The 19,026-nt window shown below is 36.8% G+C and overlaps 1 protein-coding gene across 3 annotated transcripts in view; it reads right to left on the minus strand.

The window, feature by feature from the left end:
* TRPM6 (transient receptor potential cation channel subfamily M member 6) overlaps window positions 1–19,026 on the minus strand; it is a 230,288-nt gene that overhangs the window by 32,313 nt on the left and 178,949 nt on the right. For all 3 annotated transcript variants that reach the window (XM_072597466.1, XM_072597465.1, XM_072597464.1), the window contains exons 26-32: window positions 15,563–16,704; window positions 15,240–15,352; window positions 12,058–12,178; window positions 7,966–8,051; window positions 5,453–5,511; window positions 2,838–2,863; window positions 284–334 (exon numbers count right to left, since the gene is read on the minus strand). In XM_072597466.1, coding sequence (XP_072453567.1) covers window positions 284–334; window positions 2,838–2,863; window positions 5,453–5,511; window positions 7,966–8,051; window positions 12,058–12,178; window positions 15,240–15,352; window positions 15,563–16,704 — 1,598 coding nt within the window. The remainder of the gene's footprint in view (window positions 1–283; window positions 335–2,837; window positions 2,864–5,452; window positions 5,512–7,965; window positions 8,052–12,057; window positions 12,179–15,239; window positions 15,353–15,562; window positions 16,705–19,026) is intronic.

Below are 19,026 nucleotides of genomic sequence, written 5' to 3' on the forward strand. Positions count from 1 at the left end.
TTTTAGCTTACATGACATGTACAACTAGGTATCACCGTGGAGCCAAATTGACTTGGGTCAGGAAGATAAATTCAAATCCCACCTCAAGCTATCTTTATATGACCCTGGACAAGTCAGTTGACCTCTCTCAACCTTGGTTTTGTCATCTACACGATAGGAATAATATAACTGTACTTACCTTATAAAGTTACTGTAAGAATCCAGTGAAATAGCATATATAAAGTACATTACAAACCTTAGAGCACTACAGGAAATTTAGTTATTTTACAAAGACTCTTCTCACCTGAATAATGATGGTGTAGATCTTGAGCGGTTTTTAAAGCAACTGAGATTTCTGAAATCAGAGAAGATGGGCATTTTAATTACTTGGCTATTGATAAATAAATACATGCCTAGGAATATATTGTTTTCACAGTCATTATTGAACAGGTTCATCAGAATGGCTTCTCCGTATTTGGAAAAGATTGCTAATCTCCTTGAAGCACGTTATTGTGCATGCTGCCCTGACAGCTTCCAATCGTCAATGTAATATTTTCAAACATATTTATATGGGGAATTGAAGAAAGACAAGTAATATTAGCCTCAGAGATGTATTTTCTCTGAGCCAATTACAGCCCTGGGTTGTAAAAGGCACTCAGCTGCCCATCATACTTCACAACTCTCCCCAAGCCCAATTCTCCCGGCTCCCTACAAAGGAATGACACTCTCATAACTACATTATTACCAGTGAGTTATAGGCAGACAACTTCACTGACCTAAAATAGCAAAGCAAAATATGCACCAAAAGGGGTGAACATTAAGATGGGGACAGAGAGCGGAGCAAAAGAACTCAAGTCAATTTGTTTAGTTACACAAGGAACTAAGCACAAGGAACAGGGTTATCTGAGTACCTTCTAGTCTAACTGTTCAAGTCCAAAAGTGAAGGCTATTGGGGCATTATATAGAGTAAAGCAACATGTAGTGCAAAAGTCCTGATAACCTACTAGCTGTGTGACTGGAGGGAAGGTTATTTAACCTTCTGTATCCCTGGCTTCCTCATCTTTAAAATGGTGACAGTAATTCTTGCACTATTAACTTTCTTTCAGGGAAAGTGCTTTCTAAACCTTGAAATATGACATGAAGGGGCAGTTAGGTGGCTCAGTGGATAGAGTGCTGGGCCTGGAGTCAGGAAGACCTGAACTCAGGTCTGGCCCCAGACACTTACTATCTGTGTGACACTGGACAAATCACTTCACCCTATTTGCCTCCATTTCTTCATCTGTAAAGTGATCTAGAGAAGAAAATGACAAACTACTCCAGCATCTTTGCCAAGAAAACCCCAATGGGGTCATCAAGAGTTGGACACAACTAAAATGATTGAATAACAACATGCTACATAAAAGTCAACTATTACAATGATCTTCTCATTTTTGATGAGCTATTACCGTTGTAATTATTATTAATATTGCTACTGCCTCACAGAGTTCTTGTGAGGAAGGTGCTACATAAAAACAATTTTAGGAGTAGACTTGGTTTGCTGATTCATAAAAGCAAAATAGACTCAAGGAACTTATTTTTAGTAACTCATTTATATTATGTGCAACAGGAGTTAACTTGGGATCAGTGAACTTTTAAAATAATTTTTAATAATTATAATTTTTTAATTCTGATCATTGTATTTCAGTATAATTGTTTTCCTTAGTAATCCTGTTTGGTGTATTTTATGCATTTAAAAACACAATTTTGGGAAGGGAGTCATAGGCTTGATAAAAATACAAGAAAGAAAAAAGGCTAAGAAGGAGCCCTGGTGTAGAACTGTAAGGATTCCATCACTTTCCTCACTACAAACTTTTGATATAGGTCATGTTTGTGTTATTACTCCTGATTTACAAATGAGGAAACTGAGACTCAGAAAAGTGACCCAAACAGCAATAGCTCAAGTCAAGAACTGACTCTAATTTCTTTTGACTCCAACTAAAGCCAGAATTCTGTCTCCTACACCAGACCTGCACAAGTTGGCAGTAGAGAGGAGCCAAAATTAAAATAGACTAAGCTTCTCTGGGCCGCAGACAGTCTAGTCACTAGAGTTAGCCTGATGATGGTTAGCTGCCATGGTCACCTGAAAACAGTGCGTGAAAAGAGTGTGCAGTGGCAACGCACCTGACAAGTTACATGATGGACACAACAGTGATTACTGGAAGGTGGGTTAAGCGGGGCATGGACAAAGCCCTCATTACATCTTTACTTTCTTTTATACCTTCTACATTTTTCACGGGCCTCCCAAAATTCTTGGGTGAGCCACAAGTGACCCAAGAGCCACATGTTGTGCAGGCCTGCCCTACACCATCCTTCCGTTCATCATCATACTAACAGTTCACAACCAAAGGACCACAATATGTCTAATTCCAAGAAAATCTTAGACTCTCAGTTACCTGATAAAAAGAAGCAATACCACCTTTTTTCTGGCCTTCCCTGAAAGGGAAGAGGCATAGGGATACTTCTTTCCTCAGTTTTCTCTACTAGGAATGATAGTTGTTTTGGGGAGTTTGGAGAGGGAAGAGTGATAGTGCTTATTATAAGACAGAGAGTGGGAAAGTTCTTGGCAACGTGGGCTTCTGGGTTTGCCATTCCCAGACCATATGTAAAGGATGGCTAGAGCAGGACATTGAAAAATATTAGTAAAATTTGTTAAATGAGCATGGTGACTGTGTCTACACGTACAAAGTTAAGAGAAGAACTGGGGTAGTATCCAGATACCAAGCTCCACCTCAGTACGCACAAACAATTTTGTTTTACAATTTGGGTGACTACTGGGGATCACTAAAATAAAAATAATTTTCAAAAGATTTAAGACTTACTGTCAATTTCTTCCAAACTTCCTGACCTGTTTTAAAACAAAGTGACTTAGATAATGCTTTAACACTTTCACTTATCAAAAAATAGTAACAAATATGTCCGATAATCACAACAGAAGCTATGCATTCAAGATTCAGCTACACCTCATAAAGTACAATGTCTAAATTTTTTGAAGGTAAAAGTGGGCAAAAACTTTAAATATATAAATGTATTTAAAGCCTCAATGTCTTTTTCCTGGATCAAAACTACCACAGATAAACCGTGACCCTAAGGAATACCACCCTCCCTCCCCCCCAAAAAAAGCCTTGTATTTAGTCTTTGGAGAACACTTAAGAGAATTCAGTTCTAGATGTGAAATCACTGGCTAACAATAGAAAGACATAAAAAATAGAATCAATGGGTAAGAAATACTGAGTAATAAAATATTCAGTACCATTACATATTGTCCGTTACTGTATTTCTTTAGGGAGCTAGGTGGCACCATAGTGCACAGAACACTGGACTTGAAGTCAGGAAGACTTGTGTTCAAATTCAGCTTCAGACAAGTACTAGTTGTGTGACCCTGGGCAACTCACTTAACCTCTGTTTGCTTTAGTTTCCTCATCTGCAAAATGGGAATAATACTAGCACCTGTCTCCCAGGACTGCTGTGAAGATCAAATAATACTTAGGATATGTTTAGTACAGTGCCTGGCACATAGTAAACACGGTATAAACGTTAGCTGTAGCTATTAGTTCAATCAGTTAAATGTCTGTCTCAGTTTTCTCAACTGTAAGATGTGGGAAATAATAACCCTACCTCCTAGAGCTGTTGGAAGGATCAAATGAGGTAATGATTGTAAAGCACTTTACAAACCTTAGAGGAATGTATAAATGCTAGCTATCTTTATTATAATTATCACCGCCATTATATTCATCTTTTACCTCTGTCTCTATTTTTTATCATCTATGGATCATGTATAACATATTTCTGCATCCATGCTGCTTTAGAACAAATAAACCACAGAATTCCTTTCTCATACTATGTTTCTCTGGACAAGTAGTTAATTTTTATGGCTTCAGGGCATTTTTTTTAAATTTAGTGCAGTGCTACTTGTGATTCCATTTATATATACATATAAATTCACACCCTCATAACGAAAAATGTAACTCATATATATACACATACATATGTGTATATATATATATGTATATACACGTTATATATAAATTTAAGGTTTGCATGTTAATTTCCTCACAATAAGTCTACGAGGAAGGTAGTATGGGTATTATCTTTCAAGTACTATCCTAGATTGGTTGCATAGTGGTTAGGGAATTGGACTTGGAGTCAGAAAGACCTGAGTTTGAATCCTGACTCAGGCATTTAGCTATATGACTATGGGCAAGTGATTTAACTTCTCTCAACCTCAGTTTCCCCACCTGTAAAATGGGGCTAATAATAGCACTTACCTCACAAAGTTGTTGTAAGGATCAAATGAGGTAACATGTGTAAAGCACTTTTAAAATCTTAAAGTGACACATAGGTGCACATGTACATTATCTATTATTGTTATTTTCATTCACAGGTGAGGAAACTGAGACTGAAGATAGTCACACTTTTTTTACGTTTAGAAGCACTTCTGCAGATAGACTTTACTTTGGAGGGAATTTAAGAATCAACATGTGACTGAAGCTTAATTCACTTGGTGAAACCCTGTGTTTTATGGAGATGCTGATGTTCAAGGTTAATCTCTATTGCTGGGTGACCAACTCATTTCATAGCACTTTTACCTGGTGACATCCAGAAAACACTAACAATTAAATAAAAAATTATTTGCCCTCCAGTTCTCCAGTTATTCTTTTGAATAACAAAAGTTCCAGAAAGCTACTAAAATTCCTAAATTTTATACTTTTATCAGCAGAGCTGTTGCTAAGACAGAGAATTAGTGTTACTGAGAAGCCTTAGTAAGAAGAAAAAGATTCTCTTAGAAACTGAAGGGCAAAAAATGAAAAGAAATAAGATATATAAGCTTAATTAGTCTCAGTCTTCTTCAGTCTTTTTCTGCTTTTAAACGATGCCAAAGAGTTCTTTCTACTATATGATTCATATTCAATGGATTTCATGTTGGTATATTCCACAAGAAACTACATCAATGGTTTTTTTCTTGGTTTTAAGAGAATCTCTTAGCCATAAGAAGGTGGTTATAAGTACACAAGGAAGGGAAGTTCTCAGAACAATATAGTGATAGTTACTGGCTATTATGCTAAAAGTTAAAGCACCTCAGAAATCATCTAGTACAATTGACATCATTTTGCTGATGAGGAAACTGAAGTCCAGAAAGATAAATCAACTTGCCAAAATCACACAAGTAGCAATTGGAGGAGCTGGGATTTGAACTCAAGTCCAAATTCACTCATATCACACAATCAAAAGGGGGCAGAGTTGAGGCATTTGTGAAAACTTGTGTATTAATCAATAATTACCCTTCTGAAACTAAAAGGAAAATGTAGACCTTTGCCCATATCAGTCATTTTTCTGAAGATAAAACCTTTGTCTACAACCTTCTAATCCAGCCCCAAGGCAGAAACACTCAAAAATACTGATAGGAATGCATTTCACTTGACTCCAAAACACTCACAGTGAGTTCCTGTTCTGACTGGTCTTCCTAGTGGTCCAGTGAGTATTTTTGCTCAAATCCTAAAAAAAAAAAAAAAAAAAAAAAAAAAAAGATGTCATTATGGATATGCAATACACATGATAACCCTATGCTTTCAGAAGAACATTATCAAAGTATAAGCGACGGTAAGCAACTTTTATATCTTGATCCTCCCTGCCCCTCCTCTCATTCCCACCATGTTGTTCTTTCAAAATCTTACACTACAAGTTGAGGCGATGTATAATATGCTTTAAAAAAAATAGGGATCAAGATGCAACCAAAAACTTAACAGCACGAAGTGATTTTTATGGTGTGATCATGATAAAGTACAGTTATTCCTTTCACATTGTGACTTTCCCATCTCAGTTTCAGTATACTGAAGGTTGACATAAGAAATTAAGTGGGAATTTTTTGAGTTTTGTGGATGTTGCAGATGACAAGCAAAGCTCAGCAGACAACACAGAGCCTATAGCCAAATGTTTAACCCAGATTTTACAAGGTACTGTAAACACCCCAGAGTAGAAAAAGAAAAATTAAAATTCAGACTTCTTCTCTGGTACAAAGGGAGGGCCAACTATTTTTACATGGATTTTCCAGATGATGGGAGCACCAAGTTCCTAAGCCCTGTGATGTGAAAGGATAACTGTAATAAAAATAAAAATAAAAACCTTCTGCCTTCAAAACTGGCTGTGTGACCCTCAGCAGATCACTTAATCTCTCAAGTGCTCTAAACCCTAGACAGTAACTTGCACAGAAGGTGCTGACCCTACAATAGTAGAGGGTAATTTCCTCACCTGGGAATTCCTTAAAGCAGTGAATTCACAGATCCAGTTCCCAGTCCCATATGAAAAGCACCGTGCTATGTATTGGGATAGAAAGAGAAAACCAAGAAAATGCCTGCTCTAAAGAAGATCACTTTGTAACAAAGGAGAATAACACAGACAGGAGGTTTCAGCTACAAGTTACATGGAAAAACCTAGTAGTCTTTAAGGTATAGTAGCAAAGTAGAAGGTAATGCATCTTCACTAATGACATCATATCCATTTCTGGTATTGAACCATTTGACGACGTCTCGTTCTTCAGCAACAGGAACTTTCTTTTCTGGGTCACTGGTAGCTATGACCATTGGAGACATGCTTCCTGGTCTAGGATGAAGTTGGGCCAGTGGTCTGGAAGACACTGCCTTACCACAGTTCTTAGGTTTGCATGCTCATCAATTACATAGATCAACATGTCATGGCAAGGATGACAGTCTTCTTCTCCATAGGGGTTGCTCCTCCTGAAGGTGACTGTGGGGGCCAGGCTGGTGGACTGAGGGAGTTTACTTTTGGATTCAGGGTACTAGGTTACTGCCTAGTTCTAGTCATTTTTTTTAACTTTCCTGTTACATGCTCTCTCTCCCTTGAAGTGCCTTGTTGTTTCAGCTAGCCTGGTTTGCTGGCCCCATCTGTATCAACTGGTTGGTAATTGGTTGGATGCCTGATCTCTTCTCCAAAGAATTTGATTCCCTGGATTATGGTGTGTGGACTGGTCTGGATGGAGGGCCAGTGGATAGTAGGGATAATTTAGACTTGGTGTTAGACAAAGTATGACTGCCAATAGGACAAATGACAAGGTATTTAAAGGCAAATTTTCCTCATGGCTTCATACAGGAATTCAAACTGTTACCCTTAGAGCATGTATTCTAAGAGTTAAATTTCCACCTTATCTTACCCTGCACTAGACTACCTTTGCTACTTCTCTGACATTTTCAAACCAAGTTACCGCACGTGCTCTACCTTCCACCTAGTTCCCCCATCTTTCCCCATCAGAAGTAAGTGACCTGAAGTCAGGGTCTACCTCGTTTGCTTACATTTGTATCCTCAGTGCTTAGCACAGTACCTGGCACAGAGTAAACACTGAATAAACCCTTTCTCATTCATTCATTCATTCCATTCATATAGTATGATGTTACAATCAAGATTGTAAAAGACACAAGTGAAATCAGAACAAATGCAATGAACTGAGAGACTAGAGAAGGGTGGAGAGATAAGAGATCTCAATAAAAATAAAAACATTTCTCTCTATATATTACACTTTTGTATTGCATATTAAATTTGTATTATATATTACAATTATATATTTTGTATTATATATTACGCTTTTTGTGACCAAATCTTGTCGCTCTCTCTAGACTGTAAGCCCCTCATCTTTTCATTTCCTCATGGCCTGGCATAGTGCTTCATACAGAATAAACACTCTGCAAATATTTGTTGAATACAACTGGATGAAGGAAAAAAGGCCAAAGGTAAACAGGTGGAGAATTCAAAAGAACAGAGTGAGATGAGTTTGAAAAAAAAAACAATAGTTAAGAGTACTAAAATAAAGAACAAAGAAAATAAATTTAAAGTAGGGGGCAAGGGAAAGGAAATGATAGGGCATAAAGTTGAAATTCATGGGGTCAACAAGTTAGAAAAGTTATTTCTATATGTCACCTGTCAAATAAAATTTCTTACCTCATGGGATTGCTTCAGATAGTCATTGATGCATATGGCATGTCTTCGAATTTTCTGAGATTTCATTTTCTGGTATATATGTGGTTCTAAATATAATTTAAAGGAAAATTAAAGCCTACATTAATATTTTCTTTCATTTACACAATTTCTTTTTTTCCCAAAAGAGAATTAGAAGTGTTTGTAGGCTTTGGGATCAGAAGCAAGAAGCTGAAAGAAAAAATACTTCAGAACAGTATATTTACTTAAAAGGGCTAGGAGAAATTTAGGTCAAAGATACAGATCTCAGTCCTCCCCACTAAAAAATAAAAAGTGCTAAGGAATAAAGTCCACACTTATCAAGTAAATACTGGTTTTATCTGATTCTTTTAGCTTCAGATGGTAGGCATTTATAAGCTCTATTCCAGGGCATATGATTTTGTATAATTATCACAGATGTTGGGAGAATATGAAGAAATTATTGAAGGTCTACCCACCCCCCAACAAAACTTTTAAATTTTATATTAAAAGTATATGGAAGGATTTATCTGGAAGTAAAGATTAAGAAAAAACAAGATATATCAAAAAATTTAAAATAAAATGGTGGATGATGTCAGTCTGAAAACATCACTCATTAATAGTCATTAGCAAAACACTGGAGGTGACTGGGGCTTTTTTCTAATGATTCTACTCTAAGCAGAAGAGATAATTAGGAAATTCAAAAGGCCCATTTTCACTTCGATGACATGGAAGGTATTGTTAATAGACATAAGTCTTATAAGTTATTCTGAATCAGAAAAAAGTGCCTACTGGGAGAGTCAGAAACAGGAGTCTTTCCCAAGTGATTTCTGCAGAAATCTACTGATGGTAATTTAAACATACCTTCACAGAAAAAATTTGTTAGCCCTTCTCTTTTTCCTAAATGCTCCAAAACTAAATTTTCTGATCTGGTTGACATCACTTCCACCATTCCAGCTTTATCTCATGCAATTCTCATTCTTTAGGCCTAACTCAAATGACGTCTTCTCCAAGAAGGAGAAGACCTGACGTGACCCCTTGCATTAATTATGACCTTTTCCTCCAGAACCTCCCCCTGCCTAAAATGTCACTTAGTTCTTTTTGCAGCATTTTATCATATACTATTATAATTGTTTCTGTTTATGGCATAAGCCTCAATAGACTACACTCTCCATAAAGGCAAAAACCATTTCTGGATTATATTTGCATCTCTTTCAGTGATGATTCACTGCTCTGGATGAGGGAAGTATCTGATAAATGAATTAACTGAATGATATATAAGCTCCTACTTTTGAGTATCTTTGGATAATTACTTATTTTTTTACTAGATATTCTATCATAATATTTATAATTATATAAATTATATATATTTGGAAATATAATATAATTATATAAATATATATAATTACATAAATTATAAATTCCTACTACTCAATAAATTATATAAGATATAAATATAATTATTATATATCATAAAAATATAAAAATATTTTTAGTCTACTAGATTTCTGTCACCTACTAACAGTAAACTTAATTAGATCCTTAACCTGTGTTTGTCTTAATCCACTAGTGAAGGAAATGGCAAATCATTCCAGTGTCTTTGCCAAGAAAATGCCATGGACAGAATGGTCCATGGGGTCATAAAGAGTCACAGTTAGTATCATACACATAATTTCATTTGATCCTCTCAGCCACTCTGTGAACCAAGTGAAGCAAGTATTGCATCCTCTGCCAGACTTTCAGTCCTCTCCATCTAGCCCCACCCTACTTACCTAATCTTCTTTCCCACTACTCAACAATATACCTCCAAGGGCTAACTATTCACTGGCTAAAGGCTCCATTCTCTTTCCTTTCTTTTGTGAAAACTAAGGGAATATCCTTTCTGAAATCCCTGAAATACCTGTCCTGTAATTATATTAAGTTGTGGTTAAGATGTCCAAAACCCATATGGAACACCATCTTCTTAATTAGCTGTTCTCTTCCAAAATCTGCCTTCTTCTTCTGAAAATGATATTTTGTAATTTAAAAATTTTCAGTTTCTTTTTCAAGACTTCTTAAACTTTTTTTGTTCAGTCATTTTTCAGTTGTGTCTGACTCTTTCTGACCCCATTTGAAGTTTTCTTGGTAAAGATACTGGAGTGCTTTGCCATTTCCTTCTCCAATTCATTTTACAGATGAGGAAACTGAGGCAAACATGGTTAAATGACTTGCTCATTTAGTTAAATATCTGAGACCAGATTTGAACTCCTAAAGATGAGTCTTCCTGAATCTAGTTCTGGCACTCTATCCACCCTATCTTAACCTTTAGCAATATTTTCCAGGTTGCATCTGGCCATATCATTTATTTCTTTACCAGAAGCAGGCAGATTTGGTGTGTTAAATCTTCAGAGTTTCTCTGTACTCTCCCAGATCTTCTCCAGATATATGTTCCTGAGAAGCCAGAAGACTTCGTAATGATTATTATTGAGCTTAAAAAGAGCTGCTTCAGTATCCCTCAGCAGGAAATCCCCCAAATCCAAATACTGGATTTGTCTTTCTCCAGATGATCTCTCCTCTAATGCCACTGTGAATTTATTGGAGGACAAGAAAGTGCTTCCTGTCTGGTAGGTGCAGGTTCCTTTTCTTGGGGAAATCTCATGCTTCTTAGCTCCAAGTTGTCAGTGGCTTTTCTTTTTTGCTTTCTGTTCCACATCATGTTCTTCTACTTTCCAGCCTCCTGACATGAGTCAGAATTCCTCACTGCCTCTTTATCTCCTTTTCACCCTAACCTCACCATTCTTCCATTATTGTGGGTACACTTCATTCTTGCTGAAAACCTTGAGAATCAATGCCATTATTTGAGCCCTTACCTTCCTCCCAAGAGGTAAACTAGCCTGCACTTTGAACAGAGATAAGTATTTGGCCATGATACAACAGCAAACTTCTCAACACAGATCACTACCAATTTTTACCCATCTCTTTATAATTCTGAATGTGAGTTCTCCTTTTCTTTGCCTTTGTGCTTAGTAGTTTGCCTAGAAAATCACAAATACCAAATGGTTGTCTGGTTTACTGATTTTCTGATCATTTTTTACTATCTTATTAACACAATTCAGAAACTGTGTATTCCCCTCACTGCAGAAGGAAAAGAGAGAAGAAGGGAGGAAGGAAAGGAAAAAGAAAGGAAGAGAGGAAGAGAAAGGAAGAGAGAGGAGGAAAGAAAAAGAAAGGAAAAAAAAGAGAACACCAATGAATTCCATTACCTTTACTGTTTCAACACAGTTTTCAGACAACTATGGGTGAAATGGAAAGCTCTGTGTGTGTATATGTGTGTGTGTTACGAAAAAAAATGATCATTAATAGGTTGGTCAAGGATGATGTATTTGATCATAGCAGCTCTCAAAGACATCTTACCCACACCTTGTAGAACTGATGCATCATTACTGTTGTTTTTGTTGCTTCATTAACAATCTCCTTTCCCTTCCAGTTAAAAAACTATTTAAGACAATCTTGAATAAGACAGTAGTACTCATTATATAGCTCTTTCCCATAAATTTAAGGAGAAAGTGAGGTAGATTGAGACAGAAACATTTATTCTGCTTAAACATAAACAAAGTCCTAAATTTCAACTATAAAATGAGAGATCTGCACTCAATAATCCCAAATATTCATTTTATGTCTACATACTAATATTTCATGATCCTTCATAAGTAGATTGCACTTCAGGACAGGAGGGGACATTCCTAATGAATCTGCAAAAGTTACTAAAAAAAATGGCTCCTATTACATACACTACATTGGAAAAGAAAAGAAAAAACAGGAAAGGTTAATTCCTAGAAAGTGCCCTTTTACTCTAAATTTAGTATTCTGGCCTTCCTCCAAATAATTTAATCATTTTTAGTATTAGTCTGTCAGATACTTTTGATTCTATCCATAGGTGACTCAGTCCTGAGTTAGTTTCTGAACCGTGTGGTACATTCTTAGCCTAGCTTTCTCTATTAAGTGCCTATGGTAAAATAAACATTCACTATCCTCAATGGTCCGAGTTTATATTTACATAGGAATACACCTCTAAAGATATATTCTAAAGTTCTGAAATTTGCACTGGTCATTACATACTTATCTGACTAGATTCGGAGATGAGAAGCCAGTTTTTATCATCTTCTTTTTCTTCCCCTGAAAATGTTTTCTCTGCTGGTTCTGAATTCACCTGTGAGCAGCAGCTATTCACTGTTATCACCTGGAGAAAAAGATAGATATTGGCAAAGAACTGTTCATCTTAAAGCATGATTACTTATCATCTACGCCATTTAAATTATTCCAAACCCATCAATCTATAGTCCTATGAGACTGGATGTCCCAAATACAACAGCCTCACTAAATACATGCATGCATGCATGCATGTATGTGTGTATGTGTACATATATGTATACATAGAGAGAAACTTTATATACTCATCTTAGACTAGATTTTCTTAAAGGACATAAATCATTCTCTAAAAGTTAACAATTTAAATTTTTTGTAATGATGATAATAACTAAGGAAACTTATTCTAGTTTGCTATCAAACTCCCAAGGGCTATTATGACCACTAGGGACAATCTACATGAATAGCAGTTCTCAGAAAAATGGATAATCAGATTTGTCTAGCATAAAAACCATGGCATTACAGAAACCTAGAAAAGAAAGCACTTAGAAAAATGAAATAACTCATAAATTGGGTAGAAAATTTCTTGATTTTCTATAAAACTATACCATGGAGACATAGTCTAAATACTTGTCTCAAATTTCAAAAACAACAAACCTGAATATATTGCCTGTTGTTCCAGATTGACCGGAGCAGTCTAATATTATGCATATTTAATACGGATTGTCCCAAAACTGTTCAGATAAAGAAAAATGTACTGCCATCCTAAGTAAAACTGAATTCCTAATGGCTAGAGATAAAAAATGTTGCTGTCTCTTCTCTGTCCAGAAGTCTTCCCTCACAAAGAGCACCAACTAATCATAGAAATCAGATACTGTTTCAAAAATTCTATGCAGACACTGTGTATATGCACACACACATACATATATACATACATATACATACTTATACGATATATATACATATCCATACCTACATATATTTATATGTATGTATATAATGTGTGTATAAACTTACATGACCCCTTGATGCAAACCTGTTTCTAGAAGAAAAGGAGAAGAATTAAGAGAAGAAACAGTAGGACCAATAAATGAATGTGGAACCATGTAAATGGTTTTTGAGACAGTGTGAAATGGTAGCTAGAGCAATGGAATTGAAGTCAATAAGACCTAATTTCAAATCTTGCCTCAGATGATGACTTTCTAATTATGTGTGACTCTTCTAGACATATCACTTAACCTTTAAGCGGATACTTTCCTCATCTAAAAAGTGAGATGCTTAGACTCCAAAAGTCCTTTGCCACTCCAAATCCATGGTCCTAATTCTATGGCTAAATTTAGATTTTACAAGTGTGCATGAACAAGTGGACAATGGAACCTGCCTTCAAAATCTAAAGGACAGCAGTGTTGTCCTGCTAGATCCCTTGTAGACAATTCTTCAAAATAAGCTTAGAGTCCCTTGTTTCTCCCTGATGGACTCACACTAAAATGAGACAGCAACATGGGTGCTCCCAAATAGATTACTATTATACAGACAGAGGAAATATTTGGCCAGCTATACTTTATGTTATGTCTGTTACTTTCTGAAGTTAGTAAATACAATCTAAAGTTATGCTTTCTTGACAACATTAATGCTGTATTAATAAAAACACAAGCAATAGTTCTTGGTAGGAGATGAGAAGAAGAAGGAGAGTTAATACGAAATGCCAATCAAATTGTACTCAACATCCTCTTGTACTCTGTCATCAGGTTTCAAAGGAAAGAGAGATCAGTTCTACAGCCTTGATATTTCACAGCATAATTAAACTGCATCATATCCCATACCCCAACATCTATAACTCAGAATTTTGTTTCCAAGGGGTAAAATAAGGATATTCTATATTTTTAAATGTTGTACTCAGGTTTCTGAGATCAAGTACTCTTCCCCAGAGGTAGAAATGAAAACATGAAAGAAACTGTATAATTATAAGAAGCTGAAAGAAATACCTTTGGAATCTTACCTTAGAAAACTAAAATTCCAATAGAGTTTTAGGTCATTAACTTCATTTTCTCTCATCTTAGTACTATCTTCAGAACAAAAGAATTACCGGCACAGTACCTGGCACATAGTAGGCACTTAACAAAGGTTTACTGATTGATGAGTGGTACCTATTCCTCCCACAGTCATTTTTCCATCAATAGAGCTACTTTAAGAGTCAGTGACAGCTGCAAATTCTGATTGATTCCATAGAGCAAGAATTAACAGGGGACCTTGGAAAATGGAGTCATATTTATTTAGAGTTACCTAGTCAGAGATGAGGTTACCATATGCATAAACAGTAAAATGGTACCTGTTTGAAGAGGCCTAAGCCATATCCCAGACTGACAGAATGGACATCACTGATAGGATTGTGCATGTGTGTGTGTGTGTGTATGTGTATGTGTGTGTGTGTGTGTGTTTGTCCTTCATTGCTGAAGAAGACCACGCCATCAGAGAAATAATGACATGGCTTGCACTTGACTTTGTTTTGAGTGAGGGAGGGCTGTGCAGGTCACCAGCCTCACTTCTTCGTCAGAGCCATCTGAATCCAGTGACCAGATATCCATCAGGATGACTGGATATGACCCAGAAGAGGCAATTGGGGTTAAGTGACTTGCCCAAGGTCACACAGCTAGTGAGTGTCAAGTGTCTGAGATGAGATTTGAACTCAGGTCCTCCTGACTCCTACACTGGTGCTCTATCCACTGCACCACCTACCTGCCTGACTGACAGGACTAAAGCAAGTATCAAGGAAAAAGAAAGGAAAAGGGAGGGGGAAACAGAGAGAATAAAAGAAGTCAGGAATAGAGAGGAATCTCATGATCTTAACAACATGTTTAGAAGGAACTTAGTATTTCTGCAGTTATGGATTCCCTACTATTGCTCATGGAAGATCTCAAAACACAGGTATATAGGATCTTGAAATTAATCTTAATATTACCAAAATAGATTAGAAACTCCCTTCAATTCCTCACAGTATTACATTTAACATCTCTTTTGTGGGGTCATCTTTCTCACACTGTATGAGGCACTCTGAAATAAGGAACAATATGATGTAGGCAAGTGACTGCATCAAGATAATAACCAAGAGAAATCAGAATAAAAAAATGTGGCTTTTGAAATTAGTCCACACCTACCGGAACTTGAAGTGGCTGCAGTTTTTTCTTTTCTTGTGACAATTTCCAGTCCTTACTTCGAAGTTTTGCTTTGGCCCACAATGACTGGGACCTCTCTGAGGGTCTTGAAAAATCTGTGGAAGATATGATTGAATACAATAAACAGGAAATACAAGGCTGAGGTCACTGTTTTGGAAAAATGAATTGTTTTTATAAAGTAGAACTAGAACATAGGAAAGATTGGGGGTGCAGGTGGGAATCAAAGGTCAAAGACCTTCTCACAAGAATCTGGGAATGTTTTAGACAGGTGATTTAGCATAGATGGAAAGATATCCTTTCCTTGCCTTTACTTTTGCAGGTCTTCCTCAATCTTTTCTCCTTGTGGGATCTAAAGCTGCCATTTTGGAGAAAGATCCAATCTCTACGAAGGGGATTGTTCCAAATGCAGGTGTTTGACTGGAGCGATGACTCTGACTTTGAACTGTTACTGCACTGGAGGGACCTTGCTGAGTTGTGGTTAAGGGATCTGGTTGTCCCCATCTGGACACAGCAGTGACTGCTGCCTGAACATGAACAGTCCAACTTACACCTGGTGGACAACTGTGAATGCCATTTTTTCTTTGTGCTAAGCACACCAATTTCATCATCCCCTTCTGAAAATGCCCAATTCACATAGCCACCTCCTGCTCTCAAGCTGTCCATCTGGCAAGGAAGCGAAGTCACTTTCACCGACTGGGGGATAGAAGAACTGGTTGGCAGAAGGTAATCTCTACTGTTTGTTCTCATTGATCTATTTACAGAAAGATTACTCTGTTCGTGGGAGTCAACTGACTCTTTATCAACATCAGATGACATCTGACAACTCAGACAGAGAGGACAATTTTTCTGATTGGCATGTGATTCCGTTGCCAACCAACCCAACCCAGGTTCAGCTGCAGGTTTTGTAGGAGACAGAGCCATGTCAGCTTCTGTTGAAAGAGAAGCCCTTGTTGGACTGGGAGAAAACAAGAGAAACTGACTAAGCTTAGGAGGTGATTGGCTGCCAAGGAACACAGCAACTGGATCACTTGGTGTTCCTTTCTTTTCTTGGTCCACTTCTTCTTGACTGTCTCTGACCTCTGCAAGGGAACTCTTCTGTCTTCCAGAAAGGTGGTAGCTCCTCCTCCGGCTCTGAAACAAGGACTGGGGCATGCTGTAATACTGACAGTTCATCCTCCCAGAGTTTTCCAAGCTGTTCAGCATCCCTGGGCAGACGACATTGCTCCAGCTATGGGGGAGTTTTCTACAAGCGGCGTGCCTTGAGCCGGCCAACAGGGCTTCTTTCAGTTGCAGGGTGTCAACAGCTGAAAGTACTTTCAGTGTATCTACTGTCAAGGCAGAGAGATCCTGCAGGTGTCCAACATGGCTGTCCAGAGAGAGCAAAGACTCCTTTATGTAGGACACTCTCTCATTCAGTTCTTTAAGTTGGAAATACACTTCTGTAACCCTGGAAGGTGGAGGAGGGGAAGAACACCAACAAATAAAACAAACCACTACAAAAAAAAAAAAAAATGGGCTATGCCCATCTTGTTTTCTTTCTGTCTAGTGGGTACAGTACTGGACTTGGAGTCATGAGGGTTTGAGTTCAGATCCCGCCTCCGACATTTACTAGTTGTGTTACCCTAGACAATTCACTTAACCTCTCCCCTTCAGTTTTCTCATCTGTAAAATGGAAGTAACAATAATTATACATATATATTATTTGTAAGTGATAATACATAATAATTTATAATGTTTATATAAAATGGAAGTAACAATAATAATATATGTATATTATTTATAAGTTATACATAACTATTTATAATATTTACATATTTGTGTATATATTATATATATTTATATAGCCCTTACTCTATGCCAAGCACTGTGCTTTAGAATTATTATCTCATTTTATCCTGGAATATAGGTGCTATTATTATCCCCATTTTACAGATGAAGATACTGAGGCCAACAGAGGTTAAGTGACTGCCCAGAGTCAAACAGATAGTAAGCATTTGAAGCCAGATTCAATTCAGGTCTTCCTGACTCCAGGCTTGATGTTTTAACCATTGCACCACGTGGTGTCCTATAAAAGTCTCTGTATCAGAAGGCTGTTGCAAGGATCAAATGAGATATTACATATGAAGTACTTTGCAAACCTGAAAGTGCTGTAGATGTGCTACATATTAACAAGAATAATAACAAAAGAATGAAGATTTTTTTTAAAAAAGTAAGTCAATTCCTAAACAAGGAAACAACACAATCCACAAAAGTCAAATAATTAAGAGAAATAAACATATGAGTAATGAATTATGGTGGGGGAGTTGTTTTCAAGATTCAGTTTGACCAGGCATTCTCTCTTGTTTTTTTTCCTTATTTGATTTCTCTTTCAAAATAGTTTCTTTATTACTTCAATTAACTTGCTGTCTGGAAACTTAGCACTGTGAATAGTCCTATACGTTAATTTCCCCAAGCCTTTCCTACTCCTGATTATCCCAAAATTCTCATGAATAGAAAAGAATCCACTTATTTTTCACATCTAGAGAGACATGAGATTATGTAATTATTATTAAGATAAGAAATTATTCGGGAAATAAAAATGAAGACCCTGACATTTGCAATTTTCCTATACTCTAGATGAATTGAGCCCTTCCTCAATAAGGGGTCCTATGACTCTTTTGTCATAATGCTGAATTTTCTTTAGTCAATAAAAGCTTAATAAATGCATCCTAGCCCTATTAGTAAGAGTAGAATGGGCGGGGGTGGAGCAGAATGTGAGGAAAGAAGGATTCTTTAAAAAAGAAATACATACCACCAACAGACACAAATCCCCTTCCAAGAAACACACTTAATTAGTGTCTCTTTATTCAGGATGCTGTCTCCTACAATTCAAAACCAGTACGATATGAAGCCCAGTTAATGGAGACTCATTAAGTCCCATTAGCAACAGACGTACTTAATGGATACAATCAAAACCATCAACTCTTCACAGGCACAGATAACATGTACAATATAGACCTGCTAGAGGGATAACTTGGTTACCCTTACAATGTATTCTCCTGCTTTTAGAGACACTTATATTTAAAAGCTCTGATGTTCTGTGAAATACATTTTAGTTAGACTAGCATACCCCAGATGTATTAATTAAATACATCTCTTCTTTTTTTTTTTTTTTGAGTCAATGTCCTATTAAGGTTGGCCTTACTGATATTCTGAAGCATTTGTTCTTGTATTTATTTTCAACTCTGCTTCTACTCTGAAAGAGGCTGTGTCTCAGGGGATCTCACCTAGGGGTTCCTTGTATTTACTTTGAGGAAGTCACTTCTCTCTCTTTTAATTAAAAAAAAAATGAGTAAAACAGCTCACCTAAGAATTATGTCATTTTGCATAACTTGCTAAAGAAATGACAATGACAGGGCAGCAGCGAAGAGGGCACCAGCCTGGAGTCAGAAGCACCTGAGTTCAAATTCTGCCTCAGATACTTGACACTTACTAGCTGTGTGACCTTGGGCAAGTCACTTAACCCTGATTGCCTTGCCAAGAAAGAAAGAGAGAGAGAGAGAGAGAGAGAGAGAGAGAGAGAGAGAGAGAGAGAAAGAAAGAAAGAAAGAAAGAAAGAAAGAAAGAAAGAAAGAAAGAAAGAAAGAAAGAAAGAAAGAAAGAAAGAAAGAAAGAAAGAAAGAAAGGAAGGAAGGAAGGAAGGAAGGAAGAAAGGAAGGAAGAAAGAAAGAAAGGAAGAAAGAAACCAGGAAAATGAATACTGACTCACACACCCAGTCAAAAGGAAACT

This window comes from Notamacropus eugenii, chromosome 3 (genome assembly GCF_028372415.1).
Source record: "Notamacropus eugenii isolate mMacEug1 chromosome 3, mMacEug1.pri_v2, whole genome shotgun sequence".
NCBI lineage: Eukaryota > Metazoa > Chordata > Mammalia > Diprotodontia > Macropodidae > Notamacropus > Notamacropus eugenii.